At 39.3% G+C, this 25,795-nt stretch overlaps 2 protein-coding genes across 10 annotated transcripts in view; both read right to left on the bottom strand.

Annotated features, from left to right (window-relative positions):
- Positions 1-13,183, bottom strand: part of LOC129761799 (uncharacterized) — a 34,604-nt gene extending 21,421 nt beyond the window's left edge. Inside the window, exons 1-2 of the mRNA XM_055759572.1 lie at positions 12,899-13,183; positions 12,583-12,761 (exon numbers count right to left, since the gene is read on the bottom strand). Of these exons, the coding sequence (XP_055615547.1) occupies positions 12,583-12,761; positions 12,899-12,991 (272 nt within the window). The 5' untranslated portion in view covers positions 12,992-13,183. The remainder of the gene's footprint in view (positions 1-12,582; positions 12,762-12,898) is intronic.
- Positions 13,184-24,758: 11,575 nt separating this feature from the next.
- LOC129777469 (uncharacterized) overlaps positions 24,759-25,795 on the bottom strand; it is a 36,379-nt gene continuing 35,342 nt past the window's right edge. For 7 of the 9 annotated variants that reach the window (XM_055783809.1, XM_055783793.1, XM_055783778.1 and 4 more), the window contains one exon: positions 24,760-25,765. In XM_055783809.1, coding sequence (XP_055639784.1) covers positions 25,015-25,765 — 751 coding nt within the window. In that variant the 3' untranslated portion in view covers positions 24,760-25,014. Of the gene's footprint in view, positions 25,766-25,795 lie in introns of all 9 variants that reach the window. The other 2 variants (XM_055783743.1, XM_055783752.1) reach the window with 1 other exon arrangement.

Below are 25,795 nucleotides of genomic sequence, written 5' to 3'. Positions count from 1 at the left end.
CCAAGCCTCGGCCACCCAAAACATAGCATCCCTAATGTTGATTCGCTTAACCATCTCATGGAACTCTCCTTGGCTCCTGGATGTCAAGCTTTTGCTTGTATTTGGACTTGATCATTTGAATAATATTTTGGTTCATGAGCTGTAACAAGGCAATGTGTTTTTTTCGAATTTCAAAACATTATTCCTCCCCCATGGGGCGCTAGTCAATTTGTGGCTAAGATACTGCATTGTACAAATAATCAGTGCAAATCATAGTTATTTTACGTTTACCGAGAGATTTCCTTTTAATTTTCATATGATTCGATTATCCGGAAAATTCGATCATCCGGAGTGAAAATAAAATCAACATCCCGTTTCATCTCTAGTCGAGAGTGAGCAGTCTGAGAAACTGATCAACCATTGCAGACCATTGGACAAAACGATTTCTTCAAAGATTTGGTGTTTTTGCGAAAGCCATCAAAGTCCAGCGCGGATACAACCAGGTTACAAAACTAGAGGGACGAGATCTAACTTCATGAGGATGCATCGTATGCCTTTTCGAAATTTACAACAAATCAGTCTAACCAGCAAGTAATAAACTACCCATCCCCTCTTGGATGATGCCTACACACGCTATTAATGATTTTTTCACACGCTACCAATGATACATCATTGATTTTTGATACAAGTTATCTCAAAAGTTTATTTCAATAAGTGCGATCGTTTGCCCCATAGGCTGCGAACTTGTGCCTCCACTATTGGACAAAAATCCGCTTTTGACAATTTGTATTATAATAAATATTAGACAAGAAAAATTCGAAGCATTTATAGATTGCGTTTCGAAGGTTATATATAGTTACTATTTAGTAAGCAAACTGAACCCTATTGGCTTTCCTTTTAAAAGTTATTAGACGACAACTGCGCACCTGCGAGCATTAGCACATCGAAAAGTTATATTTTCATCGCATCGCATTTTTGCCTTGCGATTCAATTCTTTTCTGAGAGCGACACCACTCTATCACAAAGCGATTCGATCCAAAGCTCCGAGGCTAAGCACCCAATCGGATCAGGAAACGAAAGTAAAGCGACGGCAGAAACTAACGAACGAATCATAAAATGATACAAGCAAGCATCGATGAACACGCGCACAAATACCAAACGATGACTCTCACGCTGCGTTCATTCAGTGTTTTCGTTGACACTTCAGTTTTCTTTTTCATGAGTGATTTAAAACATATTATTGTGTGCGTTGAATGAATCAAATAAGAGAATTGAACGAGCGCTCGTTGATACGATTGGAACCATCCTTGGGTGTGACAAGCGATCTGCTCTTGCGGAAAGCGGAGCGCCCCCTTCGTGATGACCGGCACGGTAAACGGGCAGGTTTACCTTAAGGAGTGCCTACAGAAGCGCTTACTACCACTATTGAAGCAGCACGACGGCCCGACCATCTTCTGGCCGGATCTCGCTTCGTGCCACTATTCAAAGGACGTGTTGGAGTGGTACGAAGCCAACGGGGTCACCTTCGTGCCAAAGGAAATGAACCCGCCCAACGCGCCGGAGCTTCGCCCAATAGAGAAATATTGGGCGATTATGAAGCAGGCCCTCCGGAAGAACCCAAAAGTTGTCAAATCGGAGGCGGACTTCAAGAGAAAATGGATTTCTGTTAAAAAAAACTACAACCTGACGTTGTACAGAACCTTATGGACGGGGTAAAGAGGAAGGTGCGAGCATACGGGCTTGGGCTCGAAGTATGAATAAAAAGAAAATGTCAAAAGTTGTTTAATAGTTTTTATTTTACTGTCTAAAATTTTCAATCGGATCGGTCTACTGGGCGAATTTCTACAGCGTTTTTTCCGTGATGCAATTTGATGTGACACACCCTTTATTTTAGTTTGAATGAAAAAAATACCCCTTTGTCTTTGATGATGTATAATCCAATAAAAATAAATCGCACCGCAAATCGAAAGGCAGTTTTGAAAACCAAAAAAAAAAGCTGATTGATGAGGTTAATTAGATTTGCTGTTGGGTTGGTTGGAAAAGAATTGGGTTAGTCCAAAATATTCTTGAAAAAATAAAGAAAAATCGATTTATCTTCCCGATTTTTTTGCCCACTACACCTACACACACAAATATAAAAATATGTACGTATAATATTCTAATATCTGAAGGTTTTAGCTTCAAAATTATGCGCCTACCATCGATATGTGTTGATTTTTCACGAAGATACAGCATGTCAAAAACCAGTTAAAATTTCCGACTTCACACGAGTGTATTTTAATTTCTCCCGTGTTTCTTCAGTTTTCACCATCGTTAACAGTTTACTGCGATTGCATGGTAAGTGTTTCGCAGTTGATTATAAAATATAATCAAGTTTAATGTAATTTTCGTCCAAAAAAATTACAAAATGAAGTGTCCGAAATTTGAATTTAATCTGTCCGAAATTTGATTATGTGTCCGAAGTTTGATTTTTATTCGCTTCATTTGAAAAGCATTTTATTCGATGATTTTTTTTATGTTTTCAATCAAATAGGTACCAAAGGAGAAAGCTTAAATGCATATTTAACTAATTTATTGAAAATATCAACCAAATAATACCTGTGCATAAAGTTTAGATCTGTTTACTGTACCATATGCCCTAAGCGTCCGAAATATGATTCGGAACGGTACGACTCAACTTGGTTTTTTTGTAATGTCATCTCCTTCTATTGTTGAACCGTATGTACCTAACGTGAAAAGCCCTAGTAAAGTTTGACAGATGGAAGAAAACAGTGGCATGAACAAAGAAAGCTCTTTCTTTATAAGAAAATGTAAGTTTTTCGATCGTGGTTTTAATAATTTTTCCGCTGATTACACAAATTTTTCGTGTATTGTGTAGTTCTGATCGAAGAGGAGCCATTTGATGCAGGGAAACTGTAAGTTTAAAAACAATAAATGGAATAAATTGCATTTAAGTTTTTGTATGCTGTGTGGGGTGCTATGGACACGTTTCTGTGGGTTAAATTGGTCATACAAATTTGAATTTTTTCCTTGGTCTAATTGATTCCAGATGCCGCGGATAATTTTTCTGATCCGTTTCATCTCAAAACTCGCCTAGCCGGAATAGATGGATTTGGCGGATTCTCAAAGCGCCTAAAATGTCACATTCAACAATCACTGTCATCGAATGTCTAGGGTTTGCTACATGTTGAATAACGCCACCCTTTTGTATCATAAAATTTCGTTGCTGAAAAAGGAATTACACGATTTCAATGTATTTTTTCCGTTCTGGTTCTGGCCAAGACACCTGGTATCGATCCCAGCACACTGTTACGGTTTTTTTTTCAGAGAAAAGAAGCAATCCAAACGGTGACATTATGTTTACAAAATTTGTTAGGTGGTATATGATGAAACTGAAATCTATGACAATGAAAAGATTTTCTAAATATCGATCCAAGACCGCCCTAGTACAGTAGTCAATTTGCTCTCAGTACTAGGAGGACATCTTTACGATCTTTGAGACAATTGAGACAAAGTCAATGCTCAGCCTTAGTAGCCAGAGACTGACCACAGCGGTCATCACTGCAGAGGTAAGATTTGTTTTAAGGCAGTATTGTAGTCTGCAAATTGAGAAAAAAATTTTAAAAAATCTTCATATTTCGGAGGTTTAGTATTTCAAAAATGTACCATAGAAAAGACTTTTCGAAAAATTCATTATTTACCGAGTTATATCCGTTTTAGTGATACGTTATAAAGAGTTGATCGAAAAGTAACTTCAAACATTTGTAACGTTCTCTTACTTGTATACACATACGCTTATGCATGGACATAGCTTCTTTTGGTTTGTTCACGTGTCAAATTTTGTGAGAAAACAAATATTGCACATACAATTGGTGAAGTACACCAATTCAAAGGGTATTACTTATAATCAAATAGCCAAACGCGTAGGAGTTGCACCGGCAAGTGTGAAAGCAATTGTTGTGAAATTTGGGATACATAATACGCTTGAAGACTTGCCACGATCCTAATGAAAATCAGGTGCCAGTGAATCTAAATTGGACAAATATGTTGTGAATTTGATCAACAAACATAAATCGATGTCTATACGTGATTTGGCCGAAAAGGCTGGAACCTTACATGGAATGATTCAACGAATCAAAGCTAGACATAACCTGAAGACGTATAAGGAACAGAACATTGCTAAACAAAGTGACGAACGAAAGTTAACCGCCAAACTCAGATCGCAGATCGCAGAACAGCAATGCATTTTGATGGCTGATAAAACCTGTGTCAAGGAGGACTCTAGAGCTCTTCCTGGGCCCCAGGTGCTCTATAAAAGCTGTTGGAGAGGACATTGCCAACTCAGAGAAGTTCATTCGGGTGGAGAAATTCGGGCAAAAGGTGATTATTGGCAAGCCATTTTGAGCCCAATTGAGCGTTAAGGCGGAATTACATCTATTCAACATGCTACATGCTACAAGTCAATGGTTCTTGCTCATTTGAGAGTCTCTTTTCACGCTATTATTGGTCTTGTCGAGCAATGTTGGCCTTATCCAATGGCCTGCGGATCGGTGCGGCGTGTGTAGCACGACAATTTTGGAGCAACTACGTCATTTGTTGACGATTATAACTCACGACTATAAGGGTAGGCGCAAATTGAGACGCGTTCGCGAGTAACTTGGCGCGATATAGCGCCTGTCTTTGTGGCTAATGAAAACAGATGGAATGGCGCAAATTGGTCAGATGACGCGAGATGGAGGAGCGCTCGAGAGACACGACTCGCTCGACGCTGTGGCTGAGCCACAGTTTCTCGTGCTGCTCATGCTGGTTGTGTTGGTTGTGTTGGTGAACAATCATATAGCGCCGTGAATCTGACACTGTATGGTTGTACCGGTCGGAAGGTTGTGTTAGTAAATAAAAATATCGCACAACTCTGTGTGAATCAGACATTGTACGCGAGTGGCAAGACATTTACACCAAACTGCGACTCAATATGCGCTCCACCACGCTACGTTTGTGGCACGTATGAGTCGTGTTGACGAGCGCTATACGCTTCTCAATTTGCGCCTAGCCTAATGGAACAACAGAATGTTTGATCATAGAAACAAAAACAGCAGAACAGATATGTTGGAGTAGTGAGCGTTTGCATACTGCTGTGTAGTGGCTGAGGTTGAAAAAAAAAATAAAAAAATGCGCAAGTATCATATCCATTGTTGTTTACCATTGACTTGTAGCATGTAGCATGTTGAATAGATGGAATGCCGCCTTTATTGGGCGATTGTTGAAGTAATTTTTCCAGGTGTATGGCACGATTTTCGCTATCTTACTCTACCTACCGTCTCCGCCTATCTCACTATCCCTCTGCTATAAAAGTTCATCATCACGATATGTCAGATGGTGGTAAATTAGTTATTCGCGATGACAGAAAAATAGTGTCGACGTCTGGTAGCGACTTCAAATTAGGGCTATAATTTGGGTCCCAAACTCGTTAGTGTAATCTCTATCAGATTAGAAGACACGAAGTCGGTTTTTAAATTAATTACTTGAAACACTTATTTATAACTTTCATTCAACCATATAGTTATACAATTCCAACATTGTTACTGAATTTTTTCGTTATAATATAAAGTTGTCTTCATAAACAATTTCTCTATGAAACTTTTTCACCACCTGCAAACAAAAATGTTTTTAATTTAATTAGAATACTAATTTGATATGGAGAAGCTAATTTTCATTCATAATTTTTATTTTGAAAACGTGTTTATTCCGACTGAAAATCAGCTATTCTTTGACGCTCCCCTAAACTAGTAAACGAAGCTCAATGCCGCCAACGCGGATCGCTGTTTTGAAGAAAACAAGTACTTTTGAGATGTTGGCACCAAAAACATGGCGGAATTTTTCGCAAGGATGACAAGGCTGCATGGAACATTTCAAGAGAATATGGAGTAATTCCAAATGAAATCGACAAATGACAAAACATGAGTATTTTTGATTCGAACGAAAGTGTGTATTCCGTTTGAATTAGAGGAAATATGTACACTGAGAAAAAAATTAGTACTCTTTTTTTTATTTACAAAACAAAAATTCAATTTGCAATATCCAAAATACTTTTTTTTTTATTTTTTCATACAAAATAGAAGTCATGCAGAAAATTTAAAAAATGGGCCCAAGATAATAAAACTATTTTTGACGAACGTTGTGGAACATCGAATTTTTAGGAATTTTCGAAACTTCGAATTTTTGTATGTTAACAATAATTTTTAGCCACAAATTATGAATTATGATATGATTTAAAACAAACAATGTTATTATCAATCTCCTTCTAAATGTAGCCATTCTCGAAATATTTAAAAATATATTTCTAATTTATTGTCTTTTTTATAGTAAATAATCCCTTTTAATATGTTTGTCGTGTTATACCGTCATGTTTATGTAATTTTATGAATTTGCTTATAATTTCCAACAACTTTTCCAAATACATCATCAAAATAGTGTGTTAGAAAGAGTTATAGAGTATTATTGGCTTAATTTGAAAAAAATATACACTGAGAAGAAAAATTAGTACTCTTTTTTTTATTTACAAAATAAAATTTTTATTTGCGATATCAAAAAATATGTATTTTTTAATATTTTTTTAATTTTTTTCATATAAAATAGAAGTCATGTAGAAAATATAAAAAATGGGCCCAAGATGGTTATACTATTTTTGACGAAATTTGTGGAACATTGAATTTTTAGGAATTTTCGAATTTTTGTATGTTAGCAATCATTCTTAGCCACAAATTATGAATTCTGATGTGATTTAAAACAAAAATGGTTATTATCAATCTCCTTCTAAACCATTCTCGAGATATTTAAAAAAATATTTCTTTTTTTTTCCCAAAATATATTTTTTATTAAGGCACATGTGGCGTTAGCCTGACGGGGCCGGGAGTCCAATATTTTGACAATTTTTGTCTTACAACTATGTTAGTAATATGTAACCGATTACTCGCGGTTGGCTCGAGGTTAGTATTACAAGTGTTCTCATAATTGGTATGTTGCAGTCTTCATATTTCTAATTTATTATCTTTTTTATAGTAAATAATCTTTTTTAATATGTTTGTCGTGTTATACCGTCATGTTCATGAAATTTTATGAATTTTCTTATAATTTCCAACAATTTTTTCGATTGATTGAAGTTTGTATTAAGATAAAAAAGATTTTTTAGTTTCGCTACGTTTTGTATTAACCCACATGTCTTCGAATGTTTCGTAAAGTAACTCCTAAACATATGTCTTTACCATAACGATGTATTTGGAAAGGCTGTTAGAAATTATGAGCGAATTCATAAAATCTCATGAATATGATGGTACAACACGACAAACATATTTAAAGGGCCTATTTACTATTAAAAAGACAATGAATTACAAATATGTTTTTAAATATCTCGAGAATGGCTACATTTAGAAGGAGATTGATAAAAACCTTTTTTGTTTTAAACAACATCAGGATTCATAATTTGTGATTAAAAAAGACTGCCAACATACAAAAACTCGAAGTTTCGAAAATTCCTAAAAATTCGATGTTCCACAAAGTTCCACAAATAGTTTTACCATCTTGGGCCCATTTTTTTTGAATTTTTTACATGACTTCTATTTTAAATGAAAGAAATTAAAAAATATAAGAAAATACATATTTTTTGATATCGCAAATTAAAATTTTATTTTGTAAATAAAACAAAAAAAAATGAAACTCATATTTCCTCCAACCCAAACGGAATACACACTTTCATTGGAATCAAAAATACAAGTTTTTAAAATCTGCATTTTTAGGACGATTTCATTTGGAATTGCTGTATGGCAACAAAGAGCTATCATCTCAAAACGAGATCCTAGAGAAATTCTGTGAAAAGCAACCGGACAGAAAATGAATTCTACAGAAATGAAGGTCAAACAACAGCCTCCCGTAACTGCAAGACGTGTAGGTCGGATTTTGCTGGAGAGTAAGTTTGCTGGGAAAGACAATCAAAACCTCATTTGACCGAACATCATAAAAAAAATCGATAAAAATTCTCTCGGGAACATATCTCGTTTGGTACAAAATGGCAATCCGTTGTTTTTAGTGACGAGAAGAAATTCGATTTGGATGGTACAGATGGGTTTCAGAATTATTGGCATGATTTGCGTAATCGCACTAAGGTTTGAATTTCGGAGGAGGATCGGTAATGGTTTGGAGCGCATTTTGCTATAACAGTAACCTACCATTTGTATTTGTTTCGTACAAGATAAACTCAAAATATTACACAGACGTACTGGAAAACGTTCTCATTGATGCTGCAGAAGAACATGTTGGTGAAAATTCAATTTTTAGCAAGCCAATGCTTCAATCGACGTAATGGATATCCGATCATAATATCGTTGTTTTTGGATTGATCTCCTATTTCACCTCTGGGGAATTATGTCCCGAAACGTTAATCGAAAGGGACGTCAATTTTAGAATGTCTCCCAACTGGAACAAGCCATAAAGGAAGAATGGGCGAAAATCGACGAAGGAGTCCTAAGAAGTCTTGTAAATTCAGTGCAAAATCGATTGATTGAAATTTTGACAAAAAACCTGAAGGAAGTACAAAATATTGATGTTTTACAAAAACTGGAAGTGGGTTATATCTATAGTATTACCGCAAGGGTGACGTAGGACTATCGTTGATTTAGTGATCATATGTTTGATTTTGAATCTAAATCCATTCTGCACAAGGTTTTATGTATCCAATATTTGATACAAAAAACCTTGTTCTGAAGAATAATCTTCAGAAACTTTCCTGCTAACTGTACTTGATTGACAAATCACAAAACCAAATGTATGTGGTCGCAGTATTATATAGATAGAAAACATTAAAATAAACTCTTGCACTTGAATGTAATTTTCAATTCCAAGTGGAACTGGCAGATTATTTTTCAGCAACGATGACATCTTTCCGGATACTTCTCGATTCTTCTCGAAGTCCACTAGTGGTTAATGCTAACTCGATAACCACCTGTTGATTGCACTTGATTGAAAAATCACAAAACCAATCGTATTTGGTCGCAGCATTATATGAATAGAAAACATTAAAATAAACTCTTTCACTTGAATGTAATTTTCAATTTCAAGGGAACTGGCAGATTATTTTTCAGCAACGATCACTTCTTTCCAGGTTTCTTCTCGATAACCAGCAAAGAAAAGAGTTGCGCGCGTGTATGTGTGTGTGTCGCGGCTACTTCAATGTCTTCCCGGGGAACCGTTTTTCGATGCTAATACTCTCTTGGTCACCTTCTCTTCTCCTTCTGATCGATCGGCTTTTCTGCGCTTCCTCACAGTTAACACAAACTGATTGCGTTTCAGGTCAGGTCAGGCCAGGTAATAAATCCCTCGATCCTCGATCCCGTCCAGCTCGTTTAATTACGATTTTGCCTTGTCGATGTCCTCACGAAAAATGAATGCGTTTCACCAACAGAATATCGCTTAAGTATGCTTTTTGTGCGTGATTGAGTCAAGAGAAGGTGTGATTTACGATGGAAATTTGGAAGGCAAACTAGAGGGGAATAAAGTGTTGCATGGATAGAAAACGTTAAAATAAACTCTTTCGCATGAATGTATTTTTCAATTTTCAGGGGAACTGGCAGATTATTTTTCAGCAACGATTAGATCTTTCCGGAATTTTCTCGATGCTGAATGGCATCCAAACGAAGAGTTCCACGCGTGTATGTGTGTGTGTGTAGCGGCTGCTTCGAGATCTTCCCGGGGAACCATTTGTGGCATCACTCTCCTCCTGATGGATTCCCTTCTGGCCTAAGGTGCACAAACAGTCTCTTGGTGACACCGTTCATCCGCGCTTTCATGATAAACGAAGAGCTTCACCACAACAGAACTGAGAACTGAGAACTGAGTGGATTTCCGAGCGGCGCTCGCTTATATACCGATTGGTGATTTCAATAGCCTATTTTGAAAGCTAATTTAAGACTATTGAAACAAGTTTTTGGATCAGAAAGTAACAAGTATAGAACGCGTAGACATTTTATCTTTCGAATGAAGTGTTTATCATACCATTTCGTTCAGTTGTTTAGGAGCTATTAACGCTAAAAATCTCGGTCTCCGGCGTAACGCTTTCGTTTTCGAAACTTTGATTTTACACCCCGGTATAGAAATGAAAGACGTAGTCCTACGTCAAAAAAAAACCCTATAGGGCATATACTTATTATAATAAAGGTGCTTTTATAATTAGTTCCATCATGTTTCCCCATTATATTTCGTTATTCTGGAACTATCATCGATTTATAAACAAAACGCAGTGTACGAGGTATGGCTATTAAATAACGAGACTGGTTACGAAAAAGGGTTATATTTTAAAAATTACGATATAACGATATGCTCCCCTTCAATATACTCCCCTTGGCTCCTCATACACCTTTCCATACGTTTTTTCCATTGTTCGAAGCAGTGCTGATACTCTTCTTTTGTGATGGCGTTCAAAAGCCGCGTCGCTTTTTCCTTCTCCTCTTCTACGGACTGAAATCGGGTACCTTTCAACATGGATTTGATCTTGCGGAATAGAAAAAAGTCGCATGGAACTAGATCTGGCGAGTACGGGGCATGTTCGAATACCCTTATCGGCTAAAAATTGCTTCACCAACAGCGCGTTATGGGCAGGTGCGTTTTTGTTCGTGTTTTTCGTCACACATGATTCCCGACGCGCACTACAAACCACGTTCCATTCAAACCACAGTTGCTCGCAAAGTACTATAGTGACAAAAACGTGTTTTCGTACGTTTGTAGTAGACACTTCAAGCTACCAAACACACTATTCGTTTTTCCCCCCACCCCTCTAGGGCGCCCACCAGGCGCGTAGTCTCGTTATTTAATAGCCATAACTCGTAGATGCACCCGTGGCCGAGTGGTTAGCGTCTCACATTATCATGCCGGGTGTTCGGGTTAGATTCCCGTTCTGGCCGGAGGATTTTTCGTCAGAGAAATTTCCTTCGGCTTGCACTGTGGTCACGCGTATTCTAGAGCTTGCCCCACGGAATACATTGAAGGCGTGTTATTTGGCTTAAGAAATCTCAACTAAGTATTAATAAATGACGCTAGTTAATGCATTCGTTGAGACGGCAAAAGTTCCACAGAGAACGTTAACGCCATTCAAGAAGAAGAAGAACTCGTAGATGCTTGAGTTTGAAAAAACATTGAATTAACTAGTCAATTATTGAAAAAAACGATGCCTTCATATATTTTTCCACCACTGTATATGCTTCTATTTCGTCCGTGTCCATTCCATTTTTCATCGTCAAATAAATTTCACAACATAGTAAAATAAATCCCCTCTCAAACTTAATTCATTTCTCTCTCTTATCGACAAATTGTAGATGAGTTCACAGTAGGTAAATAATGTAGCCACCCATTGATGGTGTAACTACTTTTTTGCATCACAAATCATGTTTTCGTTTCACTTTACATGGGCATTAAAATAAGATTATACATGCGGTCAACGAAAATTTTGTATTGTGACTTATTTCCCTTATTGAAATGGTAAAAATATCCAGAGTGCCAAACCAGGATTATCTATTTTGCCGATTCACCGCTTAAAGATAACAAATAAGAAGTAAAAATTCTAAAACGGCTTGACGGATGTTAGGTCGATTTGACACAAAAATGCAGTGAAGTCAAAATGAATTAAAAGTCATATTTACAATCATTCGCCACGCCAATTGAAACAACCATTTGCTTCCACTAAAAATAAATTAACGAATGTTTAGAGCTGAAATAACTGATGAAAGAGTAATGTTTGACAGCGAATGCATTCATTGCGACCCGATAACAGGAGAGAGTAAAAGGTTTAAGGAAATGAACCTGCTCGAAGCACAGGACATCAAATGCCGTTGATTCGTGATAATTCAACAGTTCGGCAAACTCACGAACGGATAGTCTGGGATTTTAATTGTCGCACTCGTTATCGGTAGAATGAAAACATATGCCACATTATACGCAACATTAGAAGCGTTTTACGAAGGAAAAATAATTGTGTGTCTCGTTTCATCATCCTGGATTAAAACAAGAGGCCAATGCTCAAGATCAATATATCTTCTTCTTCTTCTTAATTGGCACTCATGTTCCTACAGGAACTTCGCCGTCTCAATGTAGTATTACTTGCGTCATTTTTATTAGTACTTATTTGAAACCTCTATGCCCAATAACACGCCTTGAATGCATTCTGAGTGGCAAGCTCTAGAATACGCGTGACCACAGTGCAAATCGGAGGAAATTTCTTTGACGAAAAATTTCCCCGACCAGAACGGGAATCGAACCCGAACCACCGGCATGTTAGGTGTGACGCTAACCACTCGATCACGGGAGCAGATAAAGATCAATATACATATGATAGGGTCCATAAATCGACCAAGAAATTGTTTGCATATGTTTCTGTGATTCAACAGAAATTTTGTTCTTGAATTCCCTTCAAACTGATCGAAAATGAACTCAGAATATTCTTCGAAACCTCTGGAAGACAGAAAAATAACTTTCTATCAAGATGACACATCCTTTCACAAAGCTCATGAAGCACGAATCCAATAGAATATCGTTGGAAACACTGTCATTACACTCGCGTACCTGGTCTTCGTCAGCTCGATCGTATCGCCCAGAGCGATGTTCGATTTTTTCAGCATCCGGTTCATGTAGTTCACCAGTTTCAGCATAACGCAGGAGCTGTTATCCTTCTGGGTGCACTTTGACCCCAGCCGCTTCACGAACGCTTCCTCGAGGGCGGTCTTGCTCGCCGTCATCGGTGCCTTCGGGTCAGCCGAAAGTCCATGAAATGAGTAACAACAGAAAATAAACATACACACGAACACCATTAGACATTAGTATAATATTTTTTTCACGTTCGAAGAATAATGATTTGTTCTGTTTTCCATACAGTCCGTACCACATGGTTGATGGGGCCACCGTTATCCACCGCAGGATTTGCGCACGAAATCACCACCAGCAAGCATAGCAAGGCAAATCGAATAACTTCCATCACTACTTTTTCGATCAGTATCCAAAATATGAGCTCAAGTCACCATTAATAATGCGATTGTCAGAGAACAACACACAACTTAACACACGCTAAAACAGTTAATTTGGCCTAGATCTTATCTCCACCGTCCGGCTCACAGTTTGCAAGTACAAATTTGTCACGACAATCCCGCGATCACATGCTGATCTTGAACTTTCCGAAGCAAAACTGAGCCAAACGGATGAACTGTCGTATTTATAAGGCCGGATGGCTTGTTCCCATGTGTCCTATCGTCACTACACGCCTTGTGATGTTCCCGGGGGGGGGGGCTGAAAGCGGGGTTGCCGTATGGTGACCAGATGCGGGAAAACCACGCGACATCCACAACAACATCGGCGCTTTCTCGCGTCTTCTGCTGTTGATGCTGTTGATGCTGGACCGGTCGCGAACATCGCATGCATGGCCATCAATGGAGCCAATAATTTTCATCTCGTTTGGGGCCACCACAAACAGGGCTGTCAACCACAACACACAGTAGGTAGGAACCTGCTTTTTCTAGATGAGTATGACGCGAGAAGAAAATCCGGTCGCTTCTTGCGGGCCGAAAAAGTAGAAGCAACACTCGTGTAAATCACTGTCAGGGATGAAGTGCTGTATATACATCACAATTAGAAGCATCGAAAGCGTTTCAAACGCAACAATAGCGTTTTCATTTTTAACGTGGGACTAGGTCTACCCGGAATATATGGGAGTGAAATGAAAATCTAAACACAAAACATGCAGGAAAAATGGAAGCCAAAGTTTCAAACGTTTGCGCTACAAGACACGTTTCACGTTAAAACTAATGTGTTTTTCGTTTTCTACTGGCCTCAATACATAGTAGGACACTTCGATCTCATAGTTTGGCATCACTGCTAGTATTATTCTACCAATTACAACTTATCACTGCCCGAAATGCTCGGAAAAGTTTTTATGTCTGGATTGTTTCAATAGAAGACATTTTACGAGTTTGAAATAATGTTATAAAAAATGTAATTTCTAGAAAAAAAATTGTGTTATAATGATTTTTATCGATATTTTACTCGTTTACCTTGAGTTGTGGCCGCGTGTGTAGTACTACACACGAGTAATTTTTACCCCTATATGGCAGATGGGGATGAAATTTTATGCTAGATGGGTTCCTGGCACCATCTAGTATAAGAATCAACCATTGGACCCTCCAGGTTTTTACGAACTTTTTGGCCAAAACACCATGGCCGTCAAAGTGTTAACCATCTGAAACTCATTTGGTCTGAATGATTATTTAATACTAAACACCACTATTTCATCTCATACGTTATTCATACAAAATTAAAAAAATGCAAAATCAAAACAATAAATCATCTACGAGCGAGTCGTCTATAATAGGTGTCCGAGGAGATTTGGAAATCGAATAAGTCGAAAACTTGCGATATAACTTAACCAGAGATGTAGTAGCCAAACGCCATTGGCTTCAGCTTCCGATGGAACGAAATAGTACTGAATTTCGAGATACTGATCGACATTATATTTCTCGAGCACCATTCTTCAAAACTGTCGACTATATTTTGAATCATAAAGCAATCAAGAGCGTTCCTGATTGCCATATAAATTTTCACGCCATCTGCGCCTGCAGAAACGCAGGAGAGCAGAGGATCTCAATCTCTTGAGTTCTCCCGATTGCCCCAGATTGGTTTCTGTGCAGGTCTCCGTGCTGGTACGCTATCAGCGATGATACGAGATATGATATCGGTAAACCTGGCAGCATCCATATCCTCGATTGTCTCCAGAAATTTCCAGTCAACCTGAACTATTGCTCGACACAATCCGGCGAAATCAGTTTTCGGGAAGTTGAGGCAACTTAGATCTGCTACAACTCCAAATTCGATTGACGACGGTAGATTGTCTAATGCTGGATGATCGATTTCGAGCGGGATAACAGGATCAGTGGCCTCGGCAATCGAGCACCTTAATAATGCAGCACTGAATTGATCTGCGTTAGTTCATGGAAACAGAATCCACCGAGTAAGCCTGAGGAAGCGGCCAAAAGACGAGATCGTCAAACAGTCAATGGACGGTGGAGCGTTTGACGGGATGTTCCACACTAAGCCAGATTGATTGTAGTCACCGAACGCAAATGTAACATCCTGTGTTCCAAGCTGAAAAATGATAGCTCCTGTGTGAAATCATTACCTTTTTTTGACAGAAGACTACGCCTTTCAGTAATGGTAAGGTAAATGATTTTGGTTTATCCAGTCGAAAATATGATCATGGTTTGTGCACTTTTTGAAAGCTCTAATTCAGCACACCTTTGTCAAATCAGGTACTCGAATGTTTCAGAACATATAAATAAAATTGTCGTTTTTAATGATTTTCAGTAGTTTTAGAGTATATTTTTACAGAATCACATGTTTTAAAGGATTATAAAATACATCATCTATTAGTGTCAATGCGCCCCTCCTTCGAGCTTACTTTTTAATCGATCACCAGATGATTATTTCGCACGTATTCAGACCTTTTCTGGATTATAACGCTTACAAATATTGTAAACATCATTCTTGCACACCATTTGTATCATATTTACATATCTAAACCATTAAATGTCCAATTGAATAATGTTGTTTTGTCCAAATGATTTCTATGGCAACCGCTTGGCGCGTTGCAGTTTGTTTATGGTGTCCTCCGCGCCTAGCTGGAATAAAGTTTCAATGTGATGAGTGTGTTGAGGGTAACACTTTTCAAATGCCCAAGAAAATGCAATATTCTGAAGAAAGCCTAAATTATGAATGGATCAATATGATGACAGTAAACTCATGCAATGATAAATGCAACAACTACTTGAGAATTCGAATGTTTTCATTCAAAAATGGTGATTTCTAAAGCCGGACAAACCATGATCTTTTTTTGGTCAAACCATGATCAGAGATGGTCAAACCATGATCATAGTTCCTCTTTGAGGAAAATCGTTAAAAAACATAAAAATGTGAATAATGTCAACGCCTTATGGTAGCATTAGCAACTAGAGACTTGGTGCTTTTCAACAAACCCAAACTCGTATCGATTATATGTGATTTTCATGAAGAAAAATCGATTTGCATTTACTAGTTGCGTAAAAACCCCCCAAATCGGACAAACCAAGATCATTTACCCTACTAAATCATAAAACTACGGTTTTCGGTTTTCTATGAAATAGTTTTCCCGTTAATATTTATTTTAGCTATGAATAAATTTGGATGGCTTGCATTCCAATCGAATCGGAAGTTCTTTAATTTTTTTTTTCAGTAATTTATACATTACGATTACCTAACCCATAAATGAGCATTCGTTTTGAGGATAATGTAAATAGAGACACAATTGCAATCTTAGCTACCCCGTATTCTTTTCATTGAGTATAAACAAGTCATTCGCGATTTCAAAACACAGTATTCACATTTCATCAGTCATCCAGCTAGCGCCCAGATGGCAGCGAGTCTTTCGAATAACCTTTCCCAAGGCCGAGTGTTCAGTTGAGTTTTCCGAATTGGTCTTTTTCAAGACTAGGGGGCGAATGAACTGATGAATTTAAAAGCATCTATAATTCAAAACATCATCATTATCATCATCATTCAAGTCGTCTCGCTTCAGTTATCAAACAGCAGTTTTTCTCAATGCTGATGTCACACACAATGGTTTCGCTCGATTTTAAGGAAGAAAGAAAGATAGATATCGAGATATCGCTCTGCATGGTGCAATTTTGTACGGTGAGGGCACCACGTCGACACCAGGCGGCATGATGAAGAGTGCTTCTGTATGTTTGCATCACATCATATTTGAATCTGAACTGGGGTGTAAGTTTAAAATTTTTAAAACAAGAGCGTTATCATCGTTCCTTTTCAGGGCCACCAAAACTTTCGAATAAAAAAATTATTTATGATTTTTCGATGCATTCTAAAATCTATTTAATATTTATGTTTGCCTGAACAGAGCTTCAGGAGTGTGTTTGGATTTATCGGTGTAATGATGTTGTTTTGAATTGGAGAGGGTTTAAACATTCTCCTTTTATTCACCTCTAGCTTTAAAAAAGACCAATTTAAAATACCAAACTAAATAACCCGGCCTCGAGAAATACTATTTGGAAAGCCTCGCTGCTTGGATTACTGGTAAATTGTGACTGATTTTTTTAATCGATCATTCAATGTTCGTGCTTTCAATAGTTGTTTCCGGGTTAAAAGTGACGTAAGGTGTTTTTCGACGTTGAAAGTTTTGTTCTTCGGTGGGAATTTGTTGCGATGCTATTGCATTCGACTCCGCCGCGACCACACAATAGATTCGGTTCGGATTGCGTCTGCTGAGATGTGTCGTTCTGCGTTGGAGGTACTGAAAAACTAGGATTAATTAATTAATGAAACTTACAATTATTTTGACAATGTTCTCAAAATACTTCGCGAAGCCTTCTTCAATACTTCTTCACTCATCTTTTTTTCTTTGCGGCCCGCGGCTCCTTGACTAACACGTGTTTGTGGCCCCTATGAAAAAAAATTGTGATGGGTTGTATCTAGGACACGACCGCTGTTTTCGACGTAGAACTACGGAATTAGATTATTCAATCCATTTGCCTATCATATCGGATATTATTTTAGAATACATCGATATTTTTGTTATTTTTTTAGCTATTTCAGTTACTTCAGTAGACTCGAAAGAGTCGAGTAGAGTAGAAAGCTATCAGCACTTCTCGTTTATTTGGTTCAACTCGCATCAGACTTTTGCTCCTATATTCCGCTTGAGATGTGATCGAACCTCACAAGATACAACAGTAAGGTTTCCCTGCTGGAATTTGAAAGCATACTTTCATGAAATATACGTTTATCTAAATAAATGCAGTGTATATCTATATTCCAAAATTCTGGATACTCTTCCATATCCGCACTAGCACAAAAAATTCTCGTATGCTGCTCTTCTCTGTCGTAGCACACCTCGATACAGAGGACTCCCTCTCCTTGTATCGTTGAGTTATTCTAGCTCACTCGCATCTGTGTTTTCATTGTATTCTATTTTTAGTTTCCGACTCTAGCCCTGAGAAGGGCCCTTGTGGAAAGAAGCTCTATTCCATACTCCTCCTTCACCCGTCAAGAAAATAATCCTCTCCCGCTCGACGCTCTGCGTCAACCATGTTGCTTCGAAGACCATCAAACGAGAATTAATGTGGCTTCAGGTTAGGATAGGTTTTGTATTATAGAGACTTTAAACTTTTTCAGTTCATTCGTCTCTAGCCTTGAGAAAGGCCCTTGGAAAACTTTACTCTACTCCTGCACTACACCTCCACCCTCATTGCCTTGAGAAAGGCACTCAATTCCTCGCTGTCCAGCCCATCCAGCAACGATGTTGTCCAGTCGGTGTCCACGCAACGAATGGAATGATGTGGCTCCAAATCACGGATGGCTTATTTAAATCAAATATGTTGAAAACGAGCAGAAACGAATGTATCAGTTGCTCGTTATTGACAGCTCTGTTCGGGAATGCACACAAATCGGCAGAACAAATGTATGGGAAAATGAGAATGCTTCCAGTTTTCATTGATTTGAACTGTTTAGGCATTAGTGGATTGTACTGTATAGTATATCAAACGAATCTTAGAGAATTTCCGATTCCATTGGTGTGCAAAGTATCAGAATTTGTTTGCTGTGAAAATAGTTATTAGCTTTGACTTTATGTCACAAAAACGTGACCTGTTTTCTGATTTGGCACCCTTCCTGGAAAAGGTAATTATACGTCAAAATGGTTGAGTACCGCTTTTCTACACTGTTGAGATCAGCTCTCTCTCTTATCGGGTGGTAAATAGGTTACGCCGATTTTAACGACTAGACCTTCCATCTGGATTTTAACCCAAAGCTGTTCGAGTGTATCACATACTGGAGTGGCATCAATAAAACTGCCTAACCTTGATGCGACAACTATCAAAACACCGCCGTCGATTGATTTGGAGCTGTTACGCGTAGTACGGTCATTGCGATATACGGTGAATGTGTTTCCAAGCAGTTGTGGGCAGGGCTCTGAATAGTCATAGTCAACTGAGGATCTGACTGACTATATCCGTATTCAGTTAGTAATGACTTTTGGCTGCTTCACGCAGTTTCTCCGCCAAAACAATTAAATCGATGTTTGAGTTCAACGTGGTTTGACATACGCTACAAGCGAGCTAGATTCTTTTGTATCGTACACGAAAATTACTCACACGTATAAAATGGCGTGCAGTGAGTGTGCGCTATTTTGCACGCGAGGATTTTTATAGCATACTTGATAAATGTCTATGTTTGTTGGTTTGAGTTCACGATGGGTAGACAATAAACCGTCCATTGATGGGGTAACTACTTTTTAGCATCAGAAGTCATGTTTTCGTTCCTCTTTATATGGACGTAAAAATAAGATTGCGTACGCGGGTATAAATTTCTTTCCTAGGGGAGTAGAAATGTTGATTGAAGTCAGTTGAATGAAGAGGCAGATTTGTATTCATTAGTCGAGTCAGTTAAAATCACCACTGACTGGACTAGTTCACCAGTCATCCTCGCTAGTCAACGCTAGACAATTAATTTTCTATTCAAGTCAATTTTTGTTGTGGGTGACTGCCGAAGCAGTTCTAATCGAAGCGAATCTACTGAGAGTAGAGTCGGTCTTCATTTTTCACCCTCGAAGATTTCGGGCCCTGGTTGTGGCAAAAAATACGGTCGTCTAGCGAGGTCTCCGTGAGAATCGTAATGTGACTCAGCGACTACAACGATGAAATCGTCGATTTTGGTGCGCAGTCCCCGAACGTTCTGATAGTAAATCAGTAGCCGGTTTGAGTCACGTGTCACATGTTGCCAGTCTCCTTTTGAAGACTGAACAATATGTCCCAGATGGCTTTGCTGATGCTGACTGTATGATTCGTCTAAGTTGGGCGGGACAGGGGCGACCATGGTGTCATGATAGTGCGTCCCCGTGATCTAGTATCTCCATCTATCATCAATGGTGTACATTCCGGCTTGATGACGTGAGGTCTTTCTGCGAGGTCGTGGTTATCGTTGAGAGGCAGCGTATCGCAACTGTGATTGGGGGACACTTCAAGGCACGAACAATTGCAAACACAATGGTACTTGCCTGGAGTAGCACGGTGGAAGACTCCTTCTCCGATACCAAACACAGGACCGGGACGACTGCTGGTTGCTAGTAGCGAGGGCGAGGATTGTGCTGGGCGGATTAGGGGCTTCCATGGTGCTTGTGGAATTGCGTCCCAGTATCTGGCTCGAAGATACAGTGTATGATTCATATCCAGAAGCGACCGAAGGATAGTCGTTACGTTGGAAACTGATTTGAAGGCGACGGCTGGATTTGCATCTTATACACATTGATTCACTCGACTGAGTGTATCGGAAATTCTCTGTGTTCGATAGCTGGAGGCAAGGTGCATTACCGGAGGTAATACGTGCAAATCAAATTCATATTTGCATGCTGGAAGGAGTTGGAAGACACCCTTACTACTTTCGTACACAGTACCGGCTGGAATGTCTCAACTGTGACGAAAGGATTAGGGACTTCCATGGGGTTTTCAGGAGTGCATCCCGGTGAAATAGAAGCATTCGATGGTGTTGTGAGATAATGCGCATCGTTCGTTGCGGCATCGGTTTAAGTTACCGGATGGCTCTAACGTAGAAGCGCTGAAATCGACTGGCGATTCCGGCAGTGAATTGACCATATGGAATGGGTACTTGCCTGTTGGAGCAGCGTGGAAGTTCCCGTTTCCGCACATATCGCCACAGGTACAATCAAGAAGGAAATTTTCTTAGTAGGACTGCCTGTAAAGACTGTGGCGGTTACTCATAGGAAGCAACAATGATAGACCACTCTTTTGGCCAGTTTGGTTTTCCAGAAAGAAGTTAAATATTCAAATGCCAAACATTTTCCGAACCGATTCACATACCTTTATAATCGATTCAGCCAATTCGGACAGCATTTCGCACTGTGTGAAAACGCTGTTATGATTGAAAGGATGCGCGAAACTCGGGAATGTGTGCATCGAACGTGTGAATTTGAAAACCATAGCCCATGCTTATAGAATGAACAGTAACATTAGGAACATAAGTCTTCATTGGGGTTTTATTCCGGTTGTTCAGATTATTGCGTCTGTGGGCCTTAGTACGAACACCTACTTATTGGAGATGAGGCGAATTCTTCTTCGAACCCAATGGCAAAGGAAAGCACTTTCTCCGGGCGACAAAAAGTGATTATTGCAGTAAGGCCATGTTCACAGTCCCACACGCACGGGCCACAAAAACAAATTGCTACGATCCTCAACAATATGGGCCAACAAGTCGTAGTGGGTCGTAAAACCAATCGAAGTGTGTGTGTGTGTATGTGTTTACGTGCGTGTGAACACAGCACACGATACATGACGACCTAAAATAACAACCGGACAATGTAAGTAACGAAAAACAAAATGGTCTGTTTATCGAATAACCATTACCGAGACGGCCCCTGTTTTCAATGGAATGAAAATCAACTCCCAGTCGAAATTCAAGAAGCCTCGGTTTTGGTGGGGTCGGGTGGGATAACAGCCATTGGTGGCGGCCGATAACAGCCCAATCTTGTTTGAAAATTTATAGCATGGATCCGGTGCCCGGGGACGACCGCTCCGTCAGCTCTGAAAGGAAGTGAAGAGAAATCACTTTTCACTATCACCCTTTAAACGCTGCCCGGAGTGCTATTAAAGAGCATGACTAGAGGAGCAAACCTGAACAAACGGATGGATCTGCTCGGAAAATAAAAGCGGATGAACCGGTTCGCTCCGTCGGAGATCAAATTGTCTGCTGTATTACATTCCGACGGGAAAGTGATAATATGTGAGGGTAGTCAAAGTGACAAAGTGGGGCCAATCGCGACATATCGGCAATGAAAATTTCACATCAATATCTATGACAACCCTAGGGGTCTGGCAAAACCTCACCCTTTATGGCAATTCCGAGAGACGCATTCCAGTTGATAAGAGCTTTACTCCATCATGTTCTTTTGGACACAAAGTGACTCAATCTCCGCCGTGATGTGTACGATATGTTTATCAACGGCTGAAGCTAACATTGTAGGAAATTTTTCGCTCCATCAGCTTTCTAAAAACCCACATTGATAGGTTTGATATGCTCAACATTATGTACAGAAACGACATATTGACACGAACGAGAGGAAAGGGGAAGATTGGTGTTTTCACTCCATTTTTATCAGTTCGACTCGACTGGCAGTTTTCTTCCTTTCCAGCAGCTGCTGTTTACGACGTATTGTTGTCACAAGTATAATGATTTTTCTCCGCTTTTCCACTCGCAGTATCTTGATGTGGCATCCTTGTCCTTCCCAAATGGCGCTTTTTATCTTCGTTTATGAATTTTACTCCACATTTTTTCCCATGAGCAACGGACCACTGATGGTTATATCCGGAGGGGATACACTTCGGCATCTGTTGGCGTCGGCACGAGCACTGGAGCGATGAAGATAACTTTCATTGATAAATCACGATTTCCGTTTCCTGAAGGGGAATCCTGTCCATTCCCTGCCCGGCGGTAGCCACCAATCAATTGTTGAACGTTATCTGCTGCGGGACAGTGACCTACGCATTGTGAGCCTGAGGGCTTCAGGTGCTGGAATCGATTAATAACTTAACGCACCTTGGAAATCAATTTTGTGCTCCAGCATCTCATCTCGTATGCCCGGATGTTCATTTACCATTTAATACTCCAGACCATAATCATCGTTCTGATCTCGCATCATTCGGCCGAATAGATATGCCGTTGGCTACTGATGCCTTATTTATACGCGAGCAGATTGATTTACTGAGATATAAGCAATCTCAGCATAATCATAATTTATGATGGGTATCAAATAGGTTCTAAGCGATGATTGCCGTCGTTCCCTTGATTAATGATTACAAATTCATTCCGACGCCTCCATATTGATGGTAATTAAATCGGAGGAATCAACACAAGAGTAAATGTGTGTAATGCGGATATTGTAATAGATCCATGGTGATAGAGGATTTGCGTATAGCAAATGAGAATCGATTTGGATTCGATGGTCTTCAATGAAGGTGGAAAGCTATAAAGAACATATGATGACATTTTTTCATCCCAGGAACGGAGTTTCGTTCAATAGAATTACACTTGAATACTTTATGAAACAAAAATTCTAACCGCATTTTTTCATGTTTTCATGATTTCTAGAAAAGAAAAGATTGTTCGAGAACAATATCGCGTGCTTAACACGTTGAGCGCAGCGTCGGCCCCTAAGAGGAGTGTCTCCTGATGTTAGAATTACACGAAGTAAAAATTGGTTGTAACGCAATTCGGGTAAAAAAGAGTGTTTGGAACATTTCAAAATAAAATGATGTTGATAGTGGTCCCCGATTTTTGAAATTAATCGTTTATCAACTAATCGAATATTTTTCAGCTGTTCATTATTCGATAGGATAAATCGTCCAAAATATTTGATTAATCGATTAATCGCACCACTAAGAGAAATAATTGGATAGACTGATTTTACTTATTTGTTATAATTTTTTTGCCGTTACAATTGATTGCATTTGTAGTTAGTTTTGTTACTAGTAGTTTAGTGTACCAACGTGTTTGTAACATTTCTTCATCAGCTTTAAAATGAAAACAAGCTATGCATCGTGCAACCAACAATTGTGATCTGTAATTGGACACTCGCGATGACAGTGGCACAGTGTCGACGTCTGCTGGCGACTTTCAATTTGGAGTCATAAATTGGGTTCCTAACAAAAATGACTTATTGGCGACAAAAATGTCCAATTATTGTTGTCGCATTACAGGTCTGTCCGATTAGCTAGATGTCGAATTAGAGGTAACTTACTGTGTATGAATCGAAGTTAACTTTTTCGTATTGAACATATTTTCTACGTGATAGGATAACACGATTCTTTGCAATTGGTGAAAAAATCATGAATATCACAAAATTTATATCATCTAGTGCATTTTTCATTTGATTAAAGAGCTGACACGGCAAACTTCGTCTCGCCCAAAATGGTTTTTTGTAATAAATACTTTCAAATATTCACGTTTTCTTACTAAGCGAACGTCCATGAGCTCAATCGCAGAGCTGTTCATTGATTATTTTGACACATTCCTCGAGTTATGAAACAAATTATGTTTCATTTGTATGGCAGCCCTCCATCTCTTGGAGAGGAGGAGGAGTCTCGAGTCACCATAGAAACGTTTCGTGCCCCCTGAAACCTCCTCATGCCATGCCATGTTTTCGAGTTATGCAGAAAATTGTGTTTCATTTGTATGGCAGGCCCCCCCCCCCCTTAGAGAGGGCGGAGGAGTACCTAACCACCAACATTTGCCGGGTCAGCTAGTGTTGACATAAATGGATGATCAAATGTTGCATTTACAGTGTTTGGAAACATATATCAAAGGATATATTTGGAAAACAATCCATGTTTCACCGAGGTTTCATTAGCAATAAAAACCGGTAGCTATAATTTTGTTTTGCTAATGTGTTACAAATAAAATTATATTGTCCATACAAGTGCAATAGCTGTTTTATCCGCTTCCCATAAGTACTGTTTATGCGTCACATGCTTATAATTAAATTAGATTCAAACAAACAATCAACGTGAAACCCGTTCAAATATGATAATACGAGTAGCGTGCAAGAACTGCTAATGCATATAAAATAAATAAAACGGTGTTTTTTGCAAACGAAGAAAGTAAATAAAACATTGTGTGTTTAATTAGTTTTGCGGGGAACGTTTTAATTATCTATTCAAATATTTACACTATTCCTATTCTGCTCACTGCAGGTATATTATAACCACACGTACAAATATATAACCGCACTCGTTCAGCCATGCAACAATATTTCCACAGACCACACTTTCCACGCCATCGGGACCTAAAACAAACTAAAACCTACTTTTTAACACCCTACTGGGAATCTTCACCCACACTCCCACTTTCGAAGCGTATGGACAAATAATTTCACAACACTTTCAGCACGGTTGGCGGCCGTTAGTTTTCCGCGTTGACATCTTTGTTGCTGCTTCGGTACTCGGAGTAACCCTGGTAGGCTTGATCGTCGCCAAATTTCACGCCGCCGCCGCCGCCACCACCGCTATTCTTGAGATCAACCGTGTCCCGATAGTAGTTACCATAGGGAGCAGCAAAGTTCGGTTCGGGTCGCGAGTACTGATGCTGGAAGGGCTTGAACGGGTTGTAGCCAACGCCGACCGATCCGACACCCTGAGGCGAATACTGGGGTTGGTAACCACTGGAGAATATTTCGTTATTGCAGCAGCTCTGGTTTGGCCGGAACACTTTCAGGTATCCGATGATACCGGGTATGATGATGGCAGCGAAGCCAAGAAGTTTCTTGAAACTAACAAGTCCCAAAATCAGCGGTAGGAACAGCAATAGCTTGAGCTTGAAGATTTTTAGGATAATTAGCAGCGGGATGAAGATCTTCTTCAGCCGATGGCGCTTGAAGAGTGGTGCTTTCTTGTCCTCGATAACGTCGATTTCGTCGGAGATTTCATCGATGAAGCGCGCCGAGTAGCGGCCACCCTCGGTGATCTCGTCCGGTATTTGAAACTCGAGTGCTGCCGACTTCACAAAGCGTTCCAGCTGACGAAGGGCGAATTTGTACAGCTGATCCCATTCGGAGTCCAGCTGGCGGGGCTCCTCGGAGTATTCGAATCCTTCGTACTGCAGCGAGCGCACCTGGGGTTCGGGAAGACGGATGAGTCGGGCGTCGGTGGTTAATCTGGAAGAAAATTGCTTGTTGAAAATATTG

The sequence above is a fragment of the Toxorhynchites rutilus genome, chromosome 1, assembly GCF_029784135.1.
Source record: "Toxorhynchites rutilus septentrionalis strain SRP chromosome 1, ASM2978413v1, whole genome shotgun sequence".
Classification (NCBI taxonomy): Eukaryota; Metazoa; Arthropoda; class Insecta; order Diptera; family Culicidae; genus Toxorhynchites; species Toxorhynchites rutilus.
Note: the sequence above shows the minus strand (reverse complement) of the source record. Positions and strands in the feature narration are given on the sequence as shown.